This window comes from Opisthocomus hoazin, chromosome 2 (genome assembly GCF_030867145.1).
Source record: "Opisthocomus hoazin isolate bOpiHoa1 chromosome 2, bOpiHoa1.hap1, whole genome shotgun sequence".
In the NCBI taxonomy this organism is placed as follows: domain Eukaryota; kingdom Metazoa; phylum Chordata; class Aves; order Opisthocomiformes; family Opisthocomidae; genus Opisthocomus; species Opisthocomus hoazin.
The window spans coordinates 548,995-573,478 of record NC_134415.1 but is presented as its reverse complement, the minus strand read 5'-3'; the positions used below and the strand labels follow the sequence as shown (position 1 = coordinate 573,478).

Below are 24,484 nucleotides of genomic sequence, written 5' to 3'. Positions count from 1 at the left end.
GTATGCACAAGAGAGAAGGCCGTGATACAAACAATCTTCAAATTAGTTTACAGGAGCCTTGTTTGTCTTAATAATCTATGCTTTCCTAACAAAATCTGAATACTGATCTTCCCTATCATAGGTTGATGCTGTTGTCACTGAAGATTTCTATTTTAAAATTGAATGGTCTCAGGGGGAAACTGAAGCAGGTGAGGATAAAAGCATACTCTTAAAGCAGGTTTCCTTTATCTTTTTTATGGGTCGTTATTCTCTTGTACTGATGTTCAAAAACATCTTTCATCTGTGACTCAACAAGGCTTTCTCACCTCTCTTTTGTAGTGCTACATTTAATATACAGGTTGGTTATTTAGCAGGAGTCTGGATTCACATTTCCATCATGTTTTCCATTTATGCTAGACATTTTTTGAAAAATCACACAGATTACTTAGAAGGAAAAAAAGGATCCTTTCATGTTAATAGCAAATTTTAATTCTTTATATTATATCTTCTTAGCATTCACCTGGTTTGTGCTCTTCCTTTTAAAATAAGAAGTGATTGCATATGGGATGGGAAGGAAAGAGGTGACAAACTATGCCCACATGCACTGGCCATAGGGATTATTTTATTAAATGGGTGTTTTCTGATATGGCACATACCTTACAATTAGGGATTGTGAAGAAACTGTAAGCTGTCTGGTTTGTAACATACTTAACTATACCTCTAGCAAACCCTTCCCAGCCTCTTCTACCCCAAAGTGAAGTCCAATTAGATGTGTAGCTGTACTGTGTGATACTGCAGTGCAGAGATTTTCCAGCAATGGCCAGTAGGTTTGCTTAGACTGCTGGGATATTTTTGGTAGGCATATGCCAAAAATCAAATCTAAGGCCATTTTCACCTGGCATAATAACTGTTAGGTTAAAAGCAAGCCTTCAGATGAAATCAGGGAAAGCTCTGGAAAATACTTGATTTCTTGTCCGTGTTTATACTAGTGTGTTACGAAGTACCAAGTAAACCCACACAGGATGCCCACTGAGCTTGATTTATGGCTGCTCTCATAGCAGCTCCTCAGACTTGTATGTAGATGCATGCAGTGGGAAAAGCAGAAGACCACAGTGCTCTTTGGTCGGGGTGTATACCAGACGCTGGCCATAAAGCATGAAGAAGACATCTGTGAATGACTAGTTGAAGTAATTGAAATAAATATTGATAGGCATTAAAGTTTTGATGCACTCGGCAATAAATTCATATGAAAATTCACTTTCCACAGTGAAGCATTAACTGTACATAGGAATTCTTTCAGAACTCCTTGGAGTAGGGAATTTCCCAAATTCCTTGTTTAGAGAGTGAAAGTTCTATCAGAAAGTTCTGTGCTGAAGATGGAATTCTAATGAGGTGCACTCAACTGCATTTAGGAGGCAAGCAAACAATCACAAAAGCTTAACAGTACTCATTTTTAATTTAGTCTTACAAACTTTTCATTGATCTGTTACTTTCTATACAGATACTATAATAAATTGCAATTTTATAGGCTTTTCTTAGTGTACAGTATGTGAAATTACAAGAAGAAAAAAATTGTTTATTTACTGAGGAGAAAAGTTTCATGTGAATTTAGTGTTTCTTTGACCGTATTTCTCTTCCGTTTTATATCAGCATGATAAGTTCTGGATGTCACTGTTGAGATACTAATAGCTTTGTAAACATAGTATCAGAAAGTCTGGCTGCCTTGTATGTCTTTTGCAGATCATTATGCAGAGTTTTAAAAGGAATAACAATAAGCAGGTATTTTAATGTTGCGAACTGTGTCATATGCAGCCAAGAAAACATTTTTATTTAGTTTAAGGATTAATTTATCTCTCAGGAATTTGTGCTAGCAGGTCTACATTCAAGAAAAGTTATATTAATAATGTCATGGTATTAGTAAAGCTATTTGGAAATATGTATTGCTAAGGTATAAGATTGTGTACAAAAAATAATAATCCCCGTAAGGTTCCTAACTAAGAATTATGTCCACATTCCTTCCACTGAGCTAGAAATTAACATTAAGATTTTGCATCTTATAATGTGAAAAAGATGGAAATGAAGCATAAAGTGATTTGTAAGTGAAGGAAGAGGGGGAATTCTGATTTAGTTTAAATTTACTTTGAGAAAGTTTAAATACTATTAGTTGAATACATTTCCATTTCCAGCAAATTATTAACTCATTAAGGGACTAGTCGGTAAAAAATTATAAGTCTTGTACTTCTCTTTAAAAAGTATCACTCAGAGCAGAACCTTTCTAATATATGACCTTTTGTGTTATGCTGTAAGTCAGAGGATTTTGTTTTTGTAAAATGTTGTGAAGGCTTCCTGCTACCTGGAGGGACCAGTAGCTGAAGGAGCTGTAGTAAATCACACAATATCTACCTCTTTCCTCTTGTCCAACTTCCATTGTTCTCTTTGCTAAAGAATAATGGAGTCTTAATTTGAATGTGTATGGATTAACCCTTTTTGTATGGCATTGCATAAAAAAGTACCTGATAAAAGCTAGGTAGCAAGCAGTTCTCCTAGTGGGTATATCACGTTCCACGTGGAAATTCAAAGCAATGGTAAGATTTATCATTTAAGTGAATGTCTCAGGAATCTTAGGATCCTATCTTTCCTTACAAAGTGTAGATGGAGTTTCTTCCTCTCACCTGGCACTTGCTTATGGGACAGAGTCTTTACAGAGGTCTTCAGAAAGTTCAGTCTCACAAGAATCACAGAATCACAGAATCACAGAATAGTAGGGGTTGGAAGGGACCTCTGTGGGTCATCTAGTCCAACCCCCCTGCCGAAGCAGGGTCACCTACAGTAGGCTGCACAGGATCTTGTCCAGGCGGGTCTTGAATATCTCCAGAGAAGGAGACTCCACAACCTCCCTGGGCAGCCTGTTCCAGTGCTCCGTCACCCTCAGAGAGAAGAAGTTCCTCCTCATGTTCAGACGGAACTTCCTCTGCCTCAGTTTGTGCCCATTGCCCCTTGTCCTGTCACTGGGCACCACTGAAAAGAGCTTGGCCCCATCCTCCTGACACCCACCCTTCAGATATTTGTAGGCATTTATAAGGTCCCCTCGCAGCCTTCTCTTCTTCAGGCTGAACAAGCCCAGTTCCCTCAACCTCTCCTCGTAGTGGAGATGCTCCAGTCCCCTCACCATCCTCGTAGCCCTCCGCTGGACTCTCTCCAGTAGCTCTTCATCCTTCTTGAACTGGGGAGCCCAGAACTGGACAGAGTACTCCAGATGAGGCCTCACCAGGGCAGTGTAGAGGGGAAGGAGAACCTCCCTTGTCCTACTGGCCACACTCTTCTTGATGCACCCCAGGATCCCATTGGCTTTCTTGGCAGCCAGGGCACACTGCTGGCTCATGGTTAACCTGTCGTCCACCAGGACACCCAGGTCCCTCTCCGCAGAGCTGCTCTCCAGCAGGTCCACCCCAAGCCTGTACTGGTGCATGAGGTTTTTCCTCCCCAGGTGCAGGACCCTGCACTTGCCCTTGTTGAACCTCATCAGGTTCCTCTCTGCCCAGCTTTCCAGCCTATCCAGGTCACGCTGAATGGCAGCACAGCCTTCTGGTGTATCTACCACACCTCCCAGTTTGGTGTCGTCAGCAAACTTGCTGAGGGTACATTCTAACTCTTCATCCAGGTCGTTGATGAAGAAGTTAAACAAGACTGGGCCCAGTACTGACCCCTGGGGGACACCACTTGTCACCAGCCTCCAACTAGACTCAGCGCTGCTGATGACAACCCTTTGAGCTCTGCCATTCAGTCAGTTCTCTATCCACTTCACCGACCACTCATCCAGCCCACACTTCCTGAGCTTCCCCAGGAGGATATCATGGGAGACTGTGTCGAAAGCCTTGCTGAAGTCAAGGCAGACAACATCCACAGCTCTCCCTTCGTCTACCCAGCCAGTCATGTCATCGTAGAAAGCTATTAGATTGGTCAGGCATGATTTCCCTTTGGTGAATCCATGCTGACTACTCCTGATAACCTTCTTTTCTTCCACTTGCTTGATGATGGCCTCCAAGATAAGCTGCTCCATCACCTTTCCCGGGATGGAGGTGAGGCTGACCGGCCTGTAGTTCCCTGGGTCCTCCTTCTTGCCCTTTTTGAAGATTGGAGTGACATTGGCCTTTCTCCAGTCCTCGGGCACCTCTCCTGTCCTCCAGGACCTCTCAAAGATGATGGAGAGTGGCTCAGCAATGACACAAAGAAGAGAAAATACATAGTAATATATACACCAATATTACTCCTATCCTTACTGTTTGCTCTAATCCTGAATTATCAGTTGCAAACACGATCAGGACTGTGACAACTTCTCAGAACATGAATGTTTCTCTAGGAGAGGTTATAGAGTGGCTCTGATTTGTTACTCAGGAGCCTTTCCTGGATTCCACTAAACTTCATTTGGCTCTGTAAAAATAATTTTTTTGCCTTTTGCTCTGCTATTCTCAAACAGGAAGGGACAAACCCTGTATCATATTTCCAGTACGGTAACATCAGATTAGTCTTTTGATATGAAAATATTTTTTGGAATGCTGTTGTGGTTTTGGATGAAAGTTTCACAAAGTCTTTAGAGTGTCACATTAGCAAAAATTTGCAGGCGTTGCACTTCATCAGTGTGGGTCACTTTATCAGGCCCTAAAATGAGTCTAACGTATTTAGTTCCATGTGGGATGGTAAAAAATCTTATTACCGTATGTCTCAGTGAGAGTGAGGTTTGAATAAGATACCTGCAAAGACCACCAGTACTTAAAAAAAGGTACCACATAAGAGAGAGAGAGAGTAATAAAGAATAATGTCAGAAGGTCTATTTTGAAATTAAGACATACTGAACATTTAAGAAACACTAAATCCCCAGTTTTCAGATTTGTCTGAAGAAGATTTTGCTTTTTTGTAATGGGAATATCTTTCAGAGACATTTGCTTAGGTTTTGGTTGCAGTCCTAAAGCACTCATTTCAAACACTGGTTTAGCCATCATCTGTCTATTTTCTTTTCTTTTTCTTCACGTCTCTTGTTTCATGGCACAGAAGTGATTTTTTTCCCAACACATGAACTACCCTGAACTTTAGGCTTCTGTGATGGAGAAAAAAGTTTTCATTAGCAACACATGAATGCAAGAATCTCATCTTTCAGGTGTCTTCCAGGGCAGGATGTGACTGGGAGTCAGTCTGTTCCTTCCCACCCCTGCACTCATACTCTAGGACAGCCTAGCCAGGATCTGCAGACTCTAAAGGATATGAAAATTGGAACTGCAGCAAGTTTTTCTGCCCCACCCCAAACTATTGAGGAAAAAATCTAATATTTGGGAAATACTGAAAGACAGTGATTGCCTTAGAGATAGCTTTTGATAAGGAAGAGGTCTATGTATGCAATTCACATGCAGTGAGTCACGTGTAAATGATTCACATAAAATTATTTTTTTATTAATTTGAAATACATCTAAGTCCACTACCTTGCATTCTGAGCAGATGTAGGATGCAGAGTTAGGAGGCACCTGATAGCTAACCTGAATTAACCACTCTGTGAAACCCACTTAGAAATCCTTTGCTTATTCTCTCCTATAGTTAGCTTGTCATCATACGTCACACAGTCACTAATTGAATAGAAACAGTCAGATACATATTCTAGTATATTATTGAAATTGTAGCTGCAATTAATACCTTCATTATTATTTATATTCCAGAAATTTGAAGGGATTCCTCCTAAAATAATTTTGGCCTACTAATGACTTCTTAATTTTCCAGATTGAAAAGACTTGAAAAAATATGTTCTGTGTTCGAGTCTTATTTGTAAGACTCTGAAGTTTCTAATCTTCAGGAAAATTCAGCAGATACCTCTCTCCGGATAATAGGAAAAGTTTGAACCGGATCTTAGGTAGTGGAATGTGAACAATTGTTTTTTTGAGTTTGATAGGCAATGAAAAAAACCCCAAACACCAGAAAAAAACAGAACTGGTGGTTCACATGAAAATATTTCAAATTCCTTTTCATGACAAAACACCACAAGAAGTTAGCTTTTTTACATTCAAATCCAAAGATCTGAATTAAATATATTCTCTGCTCTCGTGTTTCTTTAAATAAAACATTTCAAAATAAAGTGTTCACTTCAGAAAATATAATATGACTTCTCTAGTGGGCTACATATTTGTTAGACGGAGAACACTTCTTTCAGTATTGATGTTACTGTCAAAATAAATTGTTAAGAAGATACCAAGCAGAAGTCAGAACAAGAGGATTTCAGAGCTAATGGAATGTGGTTATCCTTTCCCTCTTCATAATTTAACTCAGTCTCCCGAAGTGACCTTCTAGTCAGCCCACAGCTGGCAGCACCAAAGGATATTGTGTTATTCACTCAGGATGTGCTGATTCAGCCTTGTGAAATTCAACCTGAGAATTCAGAAAAAAATATGAAAGCAAAAGGTTTGAAGGAAAAAAAAGTTTTAATTTCATCTGCTATGAATTCATTTTTCCAAGTTGGCCAAAACCCATTCTCTGTAAAGAACCAGTCCTTAATACTGAGTTTCATAGCTTCTGGATCTTCTCAGTTCCCTTTGCTCTAGTGCAAGGAGATACTTCATGATTTAAAATATATACACTTGCAGAATTTCCCTTTGGAATTCGGATCGCAGGCATTAATTTGGATCAACAGATAAAACAAGACAATATCTCTAGAATCATTAATAATAGATGCTCTCAAAAGAAATGTTTCCTGAGGCGTAAAACAAATACATGAAGAAAATGGAAGTGACATTGACATAAACAACTGTATCTTAGATTTGTGTTACAATAGTAACCTAAGGCAAAACCTAAACATTTACAGAAATAGTTTGAATTCTACCTGTTTTCTCCGAGAAAAAAGCTGCAGACCTAGCCCATCTCTGATCTGTGAAACGTGGTCTGCTATAAAGCATTAATCACCCTAATTCTGGGAACTGCTTGGTGATATTCTTGTTTTCGCAATTAAGATATGGTCAGAACCCTTTTTTTTTAATCTTGTACTGTCTTCTCAATTTTCTTGCAAAGGCTGAGGATTACTTTCCTCCTTCAAACGCAAGCCAACTGTAGTCAGAAACAACGTTACAAAACTAAAGATTTGGGATTCCATGTTTATTACTGCTCAGTGACTTCTGTATCATATATACCCAGCGTAAAAAGCAAAGGATGTTGTTTGGTTTTCCTAGCTGCTGTCTCTGAAAACTTATCCTAGGATCTGCTCATTAAGCTTTCCTGTGTCTATGACTTACATTATCATCATCAGTAGTGGCTTTCAATGTTCTGAAGGTTTTTCTTATTTTTGGAAAAGAGATGTGAGAAAGCTAAGATACAACATGTTCACCTGCCCTTTTAAAATGAAAACTTTCATTAAGAGAAATCCAGGAATAGGCCATTGCTATGGTCGTATGGATGTATAATTGCCCAAAGTGCAAATTTTACATCTTTTTTTGTAGTATGTGGTTCTTGACATTATTGGATAGAGAAGAGTAGATAAGATGGGGGGTCTATTTTGTGAGCCTTTCCTTTGTTTCTAAGCTAACCACATGCCTTCCAGCCTGCAAAAACAACTGGAAAGGAGCCTATACTTTTTGAAGAACAATCAATTTAAACCGTGCATCTAAATGTGTACAGCAGTCAAGATCAAGCAAGAGTGGTTGAAAAACGTTATGGTTTTGCAGGGGCATTTCATTTGATCTAAGTAGCCCTTGCCACCCCTCTTATTCTCTCTTCTGCGCCATCCCCTCAGTGTGACTGTAGCACGGCGTCAAGCTATGCACTGAATCAGGGAACTGATGCAAACTTTACAAAGAAACAAACTGAGAAGGATGGTAGATGGTGAGAAAAAATAAAAGGCAGGACAGAGGCTGCTTAAGCAAGCAAAACAGCCAGAAGAGATGCTCATTAGAACATGGTTTGACTGATTGACAGTTGATTAGGGGTTTCCAAGATTGTGAGTTTTTACATGTATGCCTATTTCCCTTTGTAATTCTAGTGGTAACTGAGCAAATCACTTCTGAGCTCCACATTCACCTAGGTTATTAATTTCATTATTAATTTCTCATATGTTATTAAACAGCATAATGTTTTGAAGTTAAAATCTAATAACTAATTTGTTTGAATATTAAGACTGCAGTATCCTTGCTCTGACAAATCTCTGCTGGCTGATTACTGCTTCATTAAGGAGAGACTGCGTTATTAAAAATTCTATTTAAAAAAAACCAAACCCCAAACAGTTTTTTGTCTTTTAGAACTGCATTACATAAGAAAGAAAGAAAGGGTGGAGGAGGAAGTACTGAGAAATAATGCAAGGGAATGAAGGAAAACCAGTAAACAGAAATGAGACCAGAGGAGAAAAAGTGGTAGAAGAGAGAGAGTGGGATAATAACAAGGGTATAAATGGCACTAAAATATCTGTAAAGGAATCTTTTGTAATTAAAAGTGCGTGTAATAATTGCAAATACAAACTAAAAATTTTAAATATGGTGCAGATATGGAGACAAATGTTCTGTATTCTCTTTCTGTAACCAGCAGTCTGTCTGGACATTTTAATGTAGGCCAACCTAATGGTGCTGCAAAGACTTAGAAATTTGTTTTCTTGAGAGAAGTTCAAACTTCTTTGTGTGTAGGTTGATGTTTGTATGTGATTGATTTATGACACTGGAGAATTAGGTGTGGATCTCCAGGAAGTATCACCCAAAAAAGAACAATTTTTGTTGCAAGGTGTGCTATGGAAAGATCGATGCAAATCTTTCTTGAAAGCCCTTCATTAATGCTAGGCCATCTAAAATCTCTGTCATTTCTAGTTCTAAGGCAATATTTTGCATTCCTGCTCTGCGCTAGGAAAATGCTGAACAAAATGTGAATTCTATCCTGATTTACCATGGAAAAACCTTTTTCAGCCTGCTTTTTTTTCTAAGACACAAGATCTGGAAAGACTGTCTAAGAATCACCTCTGATGAGAACTGAGAAAAAGGAGGTATTTATGTATATGTGAGACCTCTTGGGCTAAAGTGGGTAGCAGTCCTTTTGTTTTACCAGCAAAGACTGTAGGGATCATGAAATCTTCCACAAGCTTTCTCTAATTCTGAAGTCAACAGTTAAATGTCGTCTTTGGAGACAATGGGAAACTCCTACTGACTGTACAACTAAAGCCACATTTAGATTTAAAATTACGTTAGGGACAAGTAATAAATATCAGTCTTCATCGGTAACATCATCATCCCTGTTTCCGTTTCCGTTTACAAGTTGGAGTAGCTTGGTCATGAACTCTCTATGATTGTCCAATTTGACCCTAAATTGCTGCATGAAGAGTCTGTATCAGCATTATCTGTGCAAATGCGTATAAAGTAATGAATATTCTTAGCAATTAATTTAGAAGTGGTCCCTCTGGAGTTTTTACTTTGTGCCAATAAACCAGACTTATGTGGAGCTGTTGGCTCTGATCCACCATTTCCTTGTTGAATGTTTAGAATTTGTAAGTGTTGTGACCCTTTTGCCAATGCAAGTAATCCTAATTCCAGCAATTTACACTTGTCACTTTGCTTTAAACTCCATTACCGCATGCTGAAATTCTACACAAAATGGCTTGGAGACCATTTAACAAATAGCAAATTGGACATAGAGGGATTCTGTCCCTTATGTCACAATTAATTATTTATTGGGATTTTTGGTTTTTTGTTGCAGAACTGTGACTTGGCTCAGCACAGTATCGTTCATATTGTTCAAAGTCCACAGAAGAACAGTCAGAACAAGGATGAGACAGAAGATAACCATACTGGAGGTATTCCAAGAGCCTTGGAAAGAGAACCTGAAAGTCTAACTCGTGTAGATCTCAGCACCAGCATCCTCCCATCACTCTCTGCAGGGTTGGCTGTTGTTCTGGATACTACGAAAAACAGCATTTCTCTTCCCTCTGAAAAATCAGGTAAAGAAGTGGTTTGATACATTTGAATACACTGAGCTGAACATTTGTCTGTTTTTTTTCTTAGGGTGAACAGTGCTATACCACAGTAAAGAAACCCAACATATGGTTTCTTTTAGTTATTAAACAGAAAATGCAACTATATTAAGAGGTGATAAGCATCTGATATGTCTTCTAGCAAAATAATTTTGCTTTGTGGATAAACGGGGTGATTTCTGGTGTTGTTCCTGTCTCTCACTTGTATTACGCTAATATTTTTACAAATTATTAAAAGCCGGCAAAAATCCCAGAGGTCTATGAGAAGGCAAAAAAAAAGTCTCTGTAAAATTCCCATTGTGGAACTTTCCTTAACTAGAATGTTGGGCAGCTTATAGAATCATAGAACCATTGAGTGGTTTGGGTTGGAAGGGACCTTAAAGATCATCTCATTCCAACCCCCTTGCCATGGGCAGGGACATCTTCCACCAGCCCAGGGTGCTCAGAGCTCCATCCAACCTGGCCTTGAGCACTGCCAGGGAGGGGGCAGCCACAGCTTCTCTGGGCAGCCTGGGCCAGTGTTTCACCACTCTCATGGTGAAGAATTTCTTCCTAATATCTCATCTAAATCTGCCCTCTTGTAGTTTAGAGCCGTTTCCCCTTGTCCTATCAATACACACTCTTGTGAAAAGTCCCTCTCCATCCTTCCTGTCGGCCCCTTCAGGCACTGGCAGCTGCTGTAAGGTCACCCTGGAGCCTTCTCTTCTCCAGGCTGAACAGCCCCAACTCCCTCAGCCTGTCCTCATAGGAGAGGTACTCCAGCCCTCGGATCATCTTTGTGGCCCTCCTCTGGACCCAATCCAACACATCCATGTCCTTCTTATGTTGGGGGCCCCAGACCTGGATGCAGGACTCCAGGTGGGGTCTGACGAGAGCGGAGTCAAGGGGCAGAATCCCCTCCCTCGCCCTGCTGGCCACGCTTTTCTTGATGCAGCCCAGGGTACGGTTGGCTTTCTGGGCTGCAAGCACACATTGTCGGCTGATGCTGACCTTCTCATCCACCAGTACCCCCAAGTCCTTCTCCTCAGGGCTGCTCTCGAGCCACTCTCCGCCCAGCCTGTACTTGTGTTTGGGATTGCCCCGACCCACGTGCAGGACCTGGCACTTGGCCTTGTTGAACTTCCTGCAGTTCACGCAGGCCCACCTCTCCAGCCTGTCCAGGTCCCTCTGAATGGCATCCCTGCCCTCCAGCGTGTCGACTGCACCACGCAGCTTGGTGTCGTTGGCAAACTTGCTGAGGGTGCACTCAGTCCCACTGTCCCTGTTGCCAACAAAGATGTTAAACAGCACTGGCCCCAGTACCGACCCCTGAGGCACACAACTTGTCACTGGTCTCCACCTGGACATCGAGCCATTGACTAGCTCTTTGTGTGCGTCCATCGAGCCAGTTCCTTATCCAATGAGTAGTCCATCTGTCAAATCCGCGTCCTTCCAATTTAGAGACAAGGACATCATGTGGGACAGTGTCAAATGCCTTGCACAAGTCCAGGTAGACGATGTCAGTTGTCCGTCCTTTGTCCACCAACGCTGTAACCCCATCATAGAAGGCTACCAAGTTGGTCAGGCACGATTTGCCCTTGGTGAAGCCATGTTGGCTGTCCCCAGTCACCTCCTTGTTATCTACATGCCTTAGCATGGTTTCGAGGAGGATCTGCTCCATCATCGTGCCGGGCACAGAGGTGAGGCCGACTGGCCTGTAGTTCCCCGGGTCTTCCTTTTTTCCCTTTTTAAAAATGGGGGTGATGTTGCCCCTTCTCCAGTCAGTGGGGACCTCTCCAGACCGCCATGACCTCTCAAATATGATAGAGAGTGGTTTGGCAAGTAATATTATAATATTACAGAAGCAATATACTTGAGTAGTATATACTGCTGCACTTGATTAGACAAAAACTGTAATAGCCTGGCATCGTGTCTCCCTACGGGGCATTATTTGCTCCTTGTGGAAAAGCGTAACAGGACATCTTCTGCTGAGCTCACCTCCACTTTAGTGGTGAGCAACGTGAGCAGCTCTTGACTGGTCTGGAGAACGGTCTTACTTGCATTGTGTTTTTAATGTACGATGTGTGTTTGTCCATGAGAAATTCAGGAGTTTGAAAGTCATTAGCAGGGTGAAAAAAATATGAAAATGGATCTAAATAATCTCGGCATCAAAGATTTCCAGGTATCCTCTCTTTGGAGGCAAAGGTAATAGAAATGCCTTTGTCTGTTTGCTAAATAACACCTTGCATGACTGCTAATGAACACGTAATAAAATCTCAGCACAGGACTTTCATCCTACCTCACCCCACCTAATTTACAATCTGTCCAATATCTGGGACAAAGTGCTTTGATAAACAAGATGTAAGCAAATAAACTATGTTCTGTAATGGTTTCATATCAGTAAATACATGTATAGAGTGAAGGGATTTTGTCCTAAGAAACAGTGAATCTGAACATCAGAAGGGTTCGTGTGGCACATCAGCTGAATATGAGAATGCATCGTGATACCAGGTCCAGGAAAGCTCGTGTGATCTTTGGAAGTATAAACAGAACACACAGTAGAGTGGAGAGTATGTTTTTCCTCTGCTTTTGATGCTTGCATAACTTAAACTGGAATATGATGCACCATTTTGATGTCTAATCTTCAGGAAAGCTGCTGAAAAAACTGTTACAAGATTCAAGAGAAGAGTCACAAGAATCCTACAAAAGTGCAGGTCGTGACTGTTCATATATGTCAGTATAATCTTGTGGCATCCATGGGAGTGGAGATTTGATAACAGGGGAGTCTTAGATCTTACAAACTGTTTTGGGATTTAAGCTTTCATTGTCTAGAAACTGAAAGCCAGCAAATATAAATACCACAGATAGATTTTTAACTTGCCAGGAAATCAACCAGTGATGCAATTTATCCTGGCTTAGAAGAGTTCTCTATATTTGGCCATTTCAAAATAAATATAGGATGTTTTTCTGAAACATATGTCCAGCAGCAAAGGTTGGACTTCAACATAGGAGTAGTATGGACTGTGCTAGGCAGGAGGTTATACTACAGAATCACATTGCTTCCCTCTCCAAGTGTATTTATCAGCTACCCATGTCAAGCAAATTTGTAATTTCTAAAAAAAACAAACAAGTTAGCTTGACAGCATCAGTTTTCTGTAAGCTGATATTAATGTTGTTACCTGTTTAACTCACAGTTTAATCTGCTATTAACTGGTTTATTATTTTGTCTGAATCGATTAGATGTGGGTCATCATTACTTTCTTTTTACAACTTTTAAATATCACTCATCTGATCAGTTCCCTAGAATATCCTAGTGTTCTTTAGCTAGCCTTTTAAAAATTTTGCATGCAAGTTGTTTCTGTCTCCTTATCTTTCCATGTTCCTCTTTTCACAGAAGAATAAATAAGATACTGGTTTATATTGACTTAGGTGTGCCAAGCTATAAATTCTAGCAAAAACAGGGATTGATTCTTTTCCACCTCATTAGGAAATGCTTTACCAAAACTTAGTTTATGTTAAAACCTCCTGTCCTTCCAAATAAGACAGCTATGAGTTAGGGCAGGTAAAGTGTCATTACCAAAACTTCAGTATTGTCAGTGCTTAAAAGCATAGAGTGATGAGCTCATTCCCAGTCTATGTAAGAATCACAGAAACCCAGCATGGCAGGGGCTGGAAGGGCCGTCTGGCGATCACCCAGTCGAACCCTCCTGCCCAAGCAGGGTCACCCAGAGCAGGCTGCACAGCACCGTGGCCAGGCGGGGCTGGAATATCTCCAGAGAAGGAGACTCCACAGCCTCCCTGGGCAGCCTGGGCCAGGGCTCTGTCACCCTCAGAGGGAAGAAGTTCTTCCTCGGGTTCAGCTGGAGCTTCCTCTGCTTCAGTTTGTGCCCGTTGCCCCTTGTAAGAGTCTGATATATGAAAGACACAGGCAAAAGCTTTTAGAAGGGACAGCCACAGTTTAGGGTTTGGGTAGTCAAAACTGTGCATACTTGCAAGAGGAGCTCTGATGAAATGAAAAAAAACATATCAACTTCACCGGGGATATAGCTGACACTGTATGAATACTTTTTGACTAGTGTTCTGTTGATTGTGTGTTAAAATTCCTGTGCTCTGTAATTGATACTACATTTCATTATGATTCTTTTAACCAGAAAGCCTAAAAGGATAAGAAATTTTTTTGTCAGGTTTGTTTGAAGTAAATGAGTAGTCTAAGCTCCTGAAGTATTTTAAAATTACTTCACAGTTTTATAAAACTTAAAATATCAAATTAGTTCTAGACTGGGCAATAGTATGGTGTACATCCCTACCTCCCCATGTTAACGTGGTGTTAGGCTGAGTACCCCTACCTGGTACCAAGCTGAGTACACCTGCAGCTTTTTCTTCTCCCTTTTTGGAGAATGCCATCAAAATGTGAGCACTGAGCCACCCGAAACAGCCTCCAGCGCTGCAAGAACATCTCTGTAGATCCTCTGAGGTGTGAAGCTCTGCAAGTGTTCAGCAACTGCACCAGCCAAAGCTAAGACAACAAGGAACTCATTTTCCTATGACCTCAATTTACTGTGCTGTGTCACAAAACCGAATACCTAAGAATTTACTATTCCCTTAGAAAAGAGAAAAAGGATTCCTAAAATTTCTCTCCTGCCATTTAGCTGCATTTTTACAAGGGAAATGAACCAGTGTAAAGATTTTTTTTCCTTTGGCATCTGTACAGATCATTTGTGGATTAATTATAACATAAATTAATTAACTAAATGTACATTAGGTCCACAGTATTGTAAGTCAGTCATTTGAGGAGGGGAAAGAAGTATTCTGTGCAATTTGCATTTGGTAATTGGGTCCTTTTTTCCCAGAGTTATAAAAATTTTGTTCTAAAACCAAATGGTCAGAGTACTTAAACTGACCTTTCTCAAATTTCTTCAAATATTAATACACCATTTAATGGTGGTTACATTGTTCTTACAGTAGTTCTTTTTGACAGACATTCATTTGAATAAAGTTCATATTGGTGTACAAGAAAAAATAATTAATTAATATGCAACCAATGTATTATTTCACTAGACACATTCAAGCAACTAGTTAGGGTACTATGGCATTTTTGGGTTTGGTGCACCGACAGTTTACTTTTGTATCAGGATTAAACCACTTTTAATGTGAAAGAAAATGCCTTATGCAGCACATAATGATGTAGTCTACATTTGATTTGGATTTTTTTATAATGCATTATTTTGCAAATTTTACATATGAAATGCAATATCAATTTGAGGATCAATCTACATCCAGAAAAGGCAAGGTACTAACTTAACTTAACTTAACTACTGTCTTAGAAAAGCAGAATGAAGTACCAACTCAGCAGTAATATACTAGTCCTGATTTTAGCAAATGTTTTCTAGGAAACGTGGCAGCATTTGTCTTTATTACACACTGTGTAAATTTACTGTATGTACAATTCTGTTTTAAAATTTAAAACAAAATTTTACAAAGTTCCTGCGTGAACAGCTTGCTTTGTGCGAATGGTTAGTTCCTGCACACTGTTAATCGTTATCGCCATGCGTTCATTACAAGCACAAAACTGTTAGACTTTAACTGTTAGGCCCTTCACCCTAAATTTGCTATGAGTGTACAACACCACAGAGCTGATGCCAGGTAGGTTGCACTGATGCGTTGTAGTCACAGAAATCGAGCTGATCAGGCTTGAGAGCTCTTTGACAAGAGAAACTGGAAAAAAAGCAGACTTGTTTTCCTTCCTCTCCATCTTTCCTTTTCTTGTTTGATATTTTTGTACTTGCTTGCCCCTGTTCCCAAAAGGAGTCTCCTCTGTGCTCCTTACTGCTTCCATTAGTTTTGGGTTTTTTTGCCAGCTACTCTTCATGACTTTTCCATACCTGCAAGATGTTCTGCCCATTTGCAGTCCCTTGTGCTTGTTTTGTTTTGTTTTGTTTTGTTTTACAACCTTTTGTCATTTGGATGCCTTCTGTGTGCAACTGAACACATCTTTGTCCCTTTGGTGGTCACATTGCTCACATACTTAGTGCAAAGTGCTTACACATTGTGCCTGACTAGGTCATCACAGTGCTACAGTATGTTCTTCAGAAGTAAACATATTTTAACTGTGTGCAACCGAGGTCTGAAAATCATAGAATTGTAGAATGGTTTGGGTTGAAAGGGACCTTATAGTTCCCTGCCATGTGCAGGGACCCCTTCCACCAGCCCAGGGAGCCCCGTCCAACCTGGCCTCGAACACTGCCAGGGAGGGGACAGCCACAGCTTCTCTGGGCAACCTGGGCCAGGGCCTCACCACCCTCAGAGTGAAGAATTTCTTCGTTATATCTGATCTAAATCTGCCCGCTTTCAGCTTGAAGCCATCACCCCTTATCCTGTCACTCCAGGCCCTTGTCAAAAGTCCCTCTCTGTACATGCCCTTGTAAGAAGACCCTCTCCATCCAAGAGAAGAGTATGACAATAACATTTTTGTACGGTACAGTGAGATTACATTTGATTATAAATCAATCCTGCTAAGTACTTCCTATGTGTTGAATGAGAACTTCTTTAAAGTTTTAAAAGACTTTTCAAGCTGTTTGGTATATGTTGTATGGCAGAAGTTCTCAAACTGTGATCTGTGTTTGAAGCTCTGAGCTCCAGAAGGCTATTAACTGATGACCCATTGAGATAATGGTCACAGTGCTCTAGCTCCATTTACTTGTTTTCAACTGCTAAAACATATAGCAATCATGGAATCATAGAATCATTTAGAATAGAAAAGACCCTTAAGATCATGGAGTCCAACTGTAAACCTAACACTGCCAAAGTCCACCACTAAACCAAGTCGTATCTACAGTGCCACATCTACACGTCTTTTAAATACCTCCAGGGATGGTGACTCCACCACTTCCCTGGGCAGCCTCTTCATGTCAGTTTATGTTAAATTATCTGTCTTGATTAATTGCTGTAGCTTCTTGGATTATGCTGTATGAATATTTAGAGGTGAGAAAGGCATGTCCCTAAGACAGTGCTTCCTGTTAGAAGTTATTCATAATGTGATGATGTTTCTGAAACAATACTCTGTTTTTTGATGCACAGTGTAAAAGATGTTTTCTGCTTACAGGCAACATCTCAGCCACAAAAGAGCTATTATACAAGATCAAACCAATTGTCTATCTACATCTAGTTCTCTTCCTCTTTTAATACTTACCTGCTTTGTATCCAATACTTCAAAAGCAAGAAAACATTCTTATTTATGATGTTATATTTAGAGAAGGAGTATTCTTTTTTGCAAGTAATCACCTCTGATTATCCTTCATGTCTGCTGCCTGGAAAAGTTGACAATAATCGTAATGGCATTCTCTAATCTGACCTTCATTGAAATAGCACCTCCTAAACAATCTGCAGTGTCATTTCAAGGGTTAAATGGGAGATGGAGAGTTTTCAGCCCATCAATTAACTATTGCGAATTCTGTCAAAATTTCTTTTGGAATACTGAAGCTTAAGAAAAATATTCTGATTAATCTGCTTCCAGGAGGGTTATGAAAATTTGTTATTACAAAGTCCTTGGAAGTTTGCTCTTGTGTGTATTGTATCCTCTGTTAGGGTTATTAACCCTTGACAACTCACTGCTGCAATAATTCCAAGTTCTATATATAAAAATTGAAAGCCCCTTTTCACTTTCCAGCAACAGCAAAAAGTGATTTTATAAGACATTAGCATAATGGAACCTTTTCAATAAAATGATAAATTGAGCCCATTTCAGAAAACAGAACACACACTTGATAATTTATTGCAGTCAGTGCCATGCTGGAGACCTCATTCATATCCTATGCTTTTAACACTGATGAGAATGGTGCCGTTTTCCCACACCTTGCACGTCTGCGAAACTCATCTGAGAGGAGAAATGTTCTTTTCTAATAGAGCCAAAAGCACTTCTGGGAATGCTTATCTTTACATGACGTGATTATCTCTCATGAATGTATCTAATTACTTTATTGTTTTTAAAGGCCCTTTCATGTGAACTGGAGCTGGGAACATTTGCTAACGCCCTGGTGTGAAGGGTTGGGATGGGAACACTGTTGTGTCCTTGGAATGTCTTGTGATTGTTCATGGGTGACAGCATAGATAGACTCTCTTCCGCGAATACATCTCTCGCATCTTTATGCCACCAGCTGGAGGTGGCATCTGTAGGTGGAAAATGTTCTGTGTTGATTAAAGAAAACTACACACATGAAGTTTTCCAAAATAATTGTTGGCATGAGTTGATTACTAATGCCACAGGGAAAAATAGGAAAGTAATACTTAGGAAACACCTCTTATGTGTAAAAACATGACAATAGAGATGTAGAGTAATTCTTTTTTAACAGGAAGAGTCCAATTACGAGACCCAAGCAAGAAGAATTCTTTCTTTACAGTTCATTAAAAAACAGTAGTTGCCACTGCTGTGCAGTACAGTGCTGTCACTACATGGTCTCTGCAGTGGACTCTTACCACTCGAAATAACGTAAGAGACATAGTCTCTCAAATCTCATGTCATTGGGAGTTCTGCCCACACAGCAAGGACACTGGGAGAACAGACCTGTTAGAAAGGCTTGATCTAGAGAAAGTAATTACATGGAACAGATAGTTGAATAAATTCAGTTGATATGAGAAGATAAAAATAGCCATACAAAACACATCCTGCTCTCTCTTTATGAAGACAAATAGCTTCAGTGGGACTAAATTTGAACTTCTGTGCAGGGTAAAGATCATTGCATTTGGCAGGGGAAAACAGATTCTCTGATGGGGCTTTTTTTGAAGAAAATAATGATTGTGGTAGGAGAATGGACAGTCAATTCAAAAGATCTAATTCATATTCACAGAAAAGCAGAACTAAAGTCAGTGCATGCTTTTGCATTGCTCTGCCAAAATGTCTTTAGAGTTTTGCCATCAGCTTTGTTTCAGTGAGGGTTTCACATTTCCACTGCTCCCCGGGTGACTCTGTTAGAGATGCCCCAATAGTGGCCTTCATGTCCATTCAGGCTTCTCTTCAGAGACTGCCAGCAGGGATTTCACTTGTTTTGTTCGTCTTCTGTGCCTCTGTTTTTTTGTCTTTCTGTTTCTTTCGTTCTTTCTTTTAGAGAATATCTAACCATAGGAGCTGAGATTCTATGTCACCTTTATGTGGATTTCCAAAAATCCCTCAGTGTAGGGTTTTTTTCCCCTGCTCTGAGGTACGTTGAACCCTTTGCTTAAACCTTGCTCATCCTTACACATTCTTCATGAAACAAGATTGCCTACATTATGCCCAGAACTAAGATTTTTTCCACTTGGAACAAAGACGTGTGCTGTGCAAACAATCATTGTCCTATATAATTATTAAATATTTGCTACAAGCTTCTGGAATGTTGATATTCTGTGGGATCTGTTGGCCCTGGGCAGAAAGCTGAACTTAAGATTGCAGCATTTGTGATCAAATTATCAAACTGACAGGAAAAAAATCTTGCTTGATCTGCCTTTCACTTATGAGACGCAGTGATACAGTGACCTGCAAGTGAATCTGTAAGGAATATTTCTGAGCTGGGTTATATGTGCAGTGGCACCATTTTTTGTAGAATTACTATGTCAGAATCACAGTTTCCTTAGTGAGCTATCCAGGGTCTGGAAGTCCCTATTTAGTGGTTAACCTTAAGATTCAAAACTAGTATTTTTGAATGCTAGTTAAAAAAAACGTGAATCTTTGTATTCACTGATACACCTGAAACAGTGTTTTACAAGCTTATCTGTACTGTTGACATCTGTGTGGGTATTCAGTCTTAGGTCTTTGACCTTGAGAACATGTCAGATTCTGATTTAGCAGTTATACCCAACTGCTGCCGTAACTGGTATTTGCAGATGAATGCTTCAGATTTAGTTTTGACAGTTTATCTACCTGTAATGATTTCTCATTTCTGGGGTAGAAAATCTGTAGCTAAACTTCCACTTAAAATGCAAGCACATCTGGTGTGTATATGTATATATTTATATACATCTGTATATATATGCATACGTTCATATGTTTTAACTACCCTTCCACCCAGCAAAACAATGATTAAAAAATCAAAGGTGACAGCTGCATCCTGGAGCAAAGTGTGCTAGGGTTCTCCGAGAGACACAATGCTTGCTGGGCACCAGCACCCTGTTTCCAAGCTTCCATGGTGCCCTACTGGTGCAACAGTCAGTTCCGTGGCTCTCGACATTTACCTGTCAAAATTCAGGGATAGAAAACAAGAAAGAAACATATGGATGTGGGGATGTGGCCTTGAGGTGCAGGGGAGGGGAGCCAGCAGGGTGTCACGCCCCAGGTTGAGCCTTTTCACCGTGACAGTGTACACTGATGTTCGGCTTCATGCAGCACTGCACAACGTACCACGGGTTTTACCATAAACCATGGTACCCTCGTTTCCAGGGCTGGCTGACATTAGTTTATCGCATATTTGCTGTGAAAATGGTTTAACCAAAGTTGTAATAAAAAGTTCACTTGCACACCCAAAGTGCCTGGAGCCCTGAGCCCTCTTTTTGTTCATCACAATTTTCTCTGTAGCTCTGTCACACAGTAAATCCTCAGTATATATTGCTGGAAGAAAACTCTTGCTAGCAACAATCACTTGGTTCCTGGTTTAAAACTATACCACTTGGCAGTGGAGTTTTTATCTCCTGCAACTCTTCTCAGCCTCCACAATTTTTTTTTTTAAGTAGCTGTATCAAATACCCCTAGTGTTTTAAATAAAGTCTGAACTGTAGATATGACCAGATGAAGACCCTGATTAGGGAATTTCCCTAAGCAGATTCTAGTTCTCTTGAAAAGACTGCTGTGTTTATGCTAATAGTAATGAAATAAATAGCAAAATCTCCACTGTCTTCAGCTGTGGAAGGGCAAGATCTAAACTGAAGATTTGGTGCAGGTTAATGATTACGGATATTGCCCTTTTACAGCTCTTGTTACCTAATCTGTGCTGAATAGCTGTAGGTGTTCTTATCCTGGTTTCTAAACCACATAATTTGTCCACAGTGACTTTTAACTTCACAGGAACATAACGACGGCCATAGCTGAGCTAACATTTGACTCTTCTTGAGCAACATCTTCTTTCTAATTTTAACCATTATGAAATATTTAGGATGGAGATGCAAAAAATTCTGCTTCAAACAGAAGTGTTACCTGTCCTCCACATCCCGTCTCCTAATCTGTAACAGTTTTTTCAGGTACGCTAAATTTAGCAGTATATGAACAAATGAACAACTACATTTTATTTCTGCCATGCAGGCACAAAGGTCTGCGTTTGACCAGCCATGAGTAGATAAATAAAATATCTTCATTAAATATTGCCATCTGTAAGAATAGCTGTCATTCTGCTATTTCTCCCTGATCTTCCATATTTCATTTTACTATTCCTATTCTCCTGTAAGTCCCCCAGAGTCCAAGGGGACTTCAGGACCTGTGAAAGGGTTATAACTGAATGGGTTATAAATATACTACAAATATGGCAGAAGTACAGGGTTGATTACCTCCTGCACAGATATGTAGTAGATCAGGAATCTGAGTTAAGTACTGGAGATGCAGAGATAATATCTCGATTGTTTCCTAGAGTATTGTGATCCTTCATTGAATAACACATCAGAATCCACTGAAAATCAAATGGTTACTGATGAAGGAGGTGGGGAGGCACCTAGATGGAATCTTGTCTCTTGAGAGGTTTCAGGAATGTCTTTAAACTTATAGTATGACTTGGGAATTCAACACTAGAAAGGAGACCCCCCCCCCAGCATATACATTTGTGAAACTGTCGAAAGGATTGTATGGAAAGAAAAAAAAAATGCTTCTGTAAGTTCATTGTAAATGGGGGAAAGGGAACAAACCAAAGCAGAGATAAAGAGGTATGAAGTACATCTCAAGCTAAATGTACGACATGGCAATGAAGTGTTCCTGTTTGACTTCAGCCAGACTGTTCTCCAAAACCAATTGGCTTAACTGACTGGTGTGGCACTACAGGAGAAACGGAGAGTTAAGCTGGCAGCCACTGTCGCTGTCACGCTGACCGGGAGTAAGTGACAATCGGTTGCTGAAGCTCTGTTCTGTCCATAGCGTGGTGAGGAGCGGAGGCTCAGCAATGTACGTGGTAGGAACGCCTGCAAGGGCCAGAGGGCGATTTCCTAAACTGACAGGCTGAAGAATGACAGCAGGACTTGATGGAAATTAATCTTCTTGATGCAATTTAGTCTCTAAAACACAATGAGCATTTAATACTAATATCACATTTAAAGATTCTGGACATGTAGTATCAAAAATATCTAATAATTGATGAATCAGAGAACATATTGATAAATGAACCATGTGATACATCGATAATATCTCTTACAGAGAAGTCCCCACAGAGCCTACGGGTGACTGCATTCTCACCTGATCATAGATTTCCCTTAAGGGAAAACAGCGTAATCGAGGAGCTGTAATGCCAGATACCTAGTTACAGCCTTACAAACTTCAACTGGAGTTCTTTTAAGTATTTAAACATTACCTTAATTCCTTCTGATAGACAAGCCATTGTATTCCTCTGGACAATCAAGTATGTTTTCCTGTTGTTTATGAAGATGATCAGCCCACCAGGTTTGCTGGCTGGAGGTCCCCCGACGGGTCTCCCCAAAGTGCTCACTGGAATGGTCATGAGCTGAAGCTCAAAACTCTCATAGGTAGAATCGTGCATCTTGGCAAAGCAAAGCAGCTCACTAGACGGTAGGTAACATCACCTCACTGCAGGGAGTTTTCCAATGTGTTGAGGCAACTGTAAGAGTTGCAAGGGTAGGACTAGTCTATAGCACTTTTTCAAAGGCTGAGAATATTATTTCCATGCTTCTAATCAAATAACAGAGGCAGGTGCTCAGCAGGCTGTACACGTAAACCTGTCAGTTAGGATTACCGTGATTCCATTTTCTGTGCATTTAACTTTAATGCAATGAATCTCGCTACCTCCCAGCCAGCCTGTGGACGGGGAATCCTGTTAGTTAATGCAGGGCTAGAGGAACTTCAAGGTTCAAGGTCTCAGAGCTCAATTACAAGTGCACTCTGTCTCTCTCTTTATCTGTCTGTCTTTCCTTGTTTTCCTGAAGTACTTTGTTTTGTGTTGTCCTTCCTCCACAGGAGGAAGTTAGCTCTTTTGCATATGTAAAAATTACACACTCTCGTACCTGTTACTTTGAATAGCTGCTGTTTACTGCCCATTGCTTAAACACCTAGGGCTGATTTTAATAGCCTGGAAGGCCTGCATTTCTTCTTCCCAGACCCTTTTGCCGAGTGGTTTAAAGAGATAAGGAAACCTCTTGAGTTAGGTTTATATTTTCAAAACTATCTGCTAAAAGCCAAAGGGTGTTGCTGCATATCCAGAATTTCAGTTTAGACCATATATGAACACAGTGTGTGAAATTCTAAGTTGACTTTTTTTTTTAAATCCATTCCTACTCTTCACAGCGTTGTCCGTTGAGAGCAGCTCTGCGGAGAGGGACCTGGGTGTCCTGGTGGATGACAGGTTAACCATGAGCCAGCAGTGTGCCCTGGGTGCCAAGAAGGCCAATGGTGTCCTGGGGTGCATCAAGAGGAATGTGGCCAGCAGGACGAGGGAGGTTCTCCTCCCCCTCTGCTCTGCCTTAGTGAGGCCCCATCTGGAGTCCTGTGTCCAGTGCTGGGCTCCCCAGTTCAAGAAAGATGAGGAGCTACTGGAGAGACTCCATCGGAGGGCTACGAGCATGAGGAGGGGACTGGAGCATCTCTCCTACGAGGAGAGGCTGAGGGAGCTGGGCTTGTTCAGCCTGGAGAAGAGAAGGCTGAGCGGGGACCTTAGAAATGCCTCTAAATATCTGCAGGGTGGGGGTCAGGAGGACGGGGCCAGACTCTGTCCAGTGGTGCCCAGCGACAGGACAAGGGGCAACGGGCACAAACTGAAGCAGAGGAAGCTCCATCTGAACACAAGGAAGGAAGAACTTCTTCCCTCTGAGGGTGACGGAGCCCTGGCCCAGGCTGCCCAGAGGGGCTGTGGAGTCTCCTTCTCTGGAGATATTCCAGCCCCGCCTGGACGCGGTGCTGTGCAGCCTGCTCTGGGTGACCCTGCTTGGGCAGGGGGTTGGGCTGGGTAACCCACAGAGGGCCCTTCCAACCCCGAACATTCTGTGACTCTGTGATTCTGTGATTCTGTCCTGGTATTGCACGATACGAAAGTGATGCAATGACCATATGTCCTGGTTTTGGTTAAAACAGCACCGATTCTCTTTCAGTGCTTTTTCCTTACAGCTAAGTTCTTCTAAGTAACTGCATTTTTCTGAAGTTGGCTGCATGTTTTACGGACAGTGTCCGCTCCAAAGCTGACCACACCTAATGTTTATAGTTTGACTGAGCTAACGGTAGGACAGGAATGCAGAAAAAGGCCCCTGTTTACAATTATTACTGCAGCAGCCAAGATCACCGACAGACCTTGAGGTCCCGCGGGTGAGGAGTCGTGAAGGGTCGCACGCGCGGGGAGGGGCAGACAGAACAGGGGACCTGGTGTTGGCCAACGTGATATTCCATGC

General features: G+C 40.9%; 1 protein-coding gene across 1 annotated transcript in view; it reads left to right on the top strand.

Moving 5' to 3' along the window:
• The window catches only part of PRKN (parkin RBR E3 ubiquitin protein ligase), a 729,755-nt gene that overhangs the window by 236,051 nt on the left and 469,220 nt on the right, over positions 1–24,484 (top strand). The window contains exon 3 of the mRNA XM_075411660.1: positions 9,679–9,919. Within this exon, the coding sequence (XP_075267775.1) occupies positions 9,679–9,919 (241 nt within the window). The remainder of the gene's footprint in view (positions 1–9,678; positions 9,920–24,484) is intronic.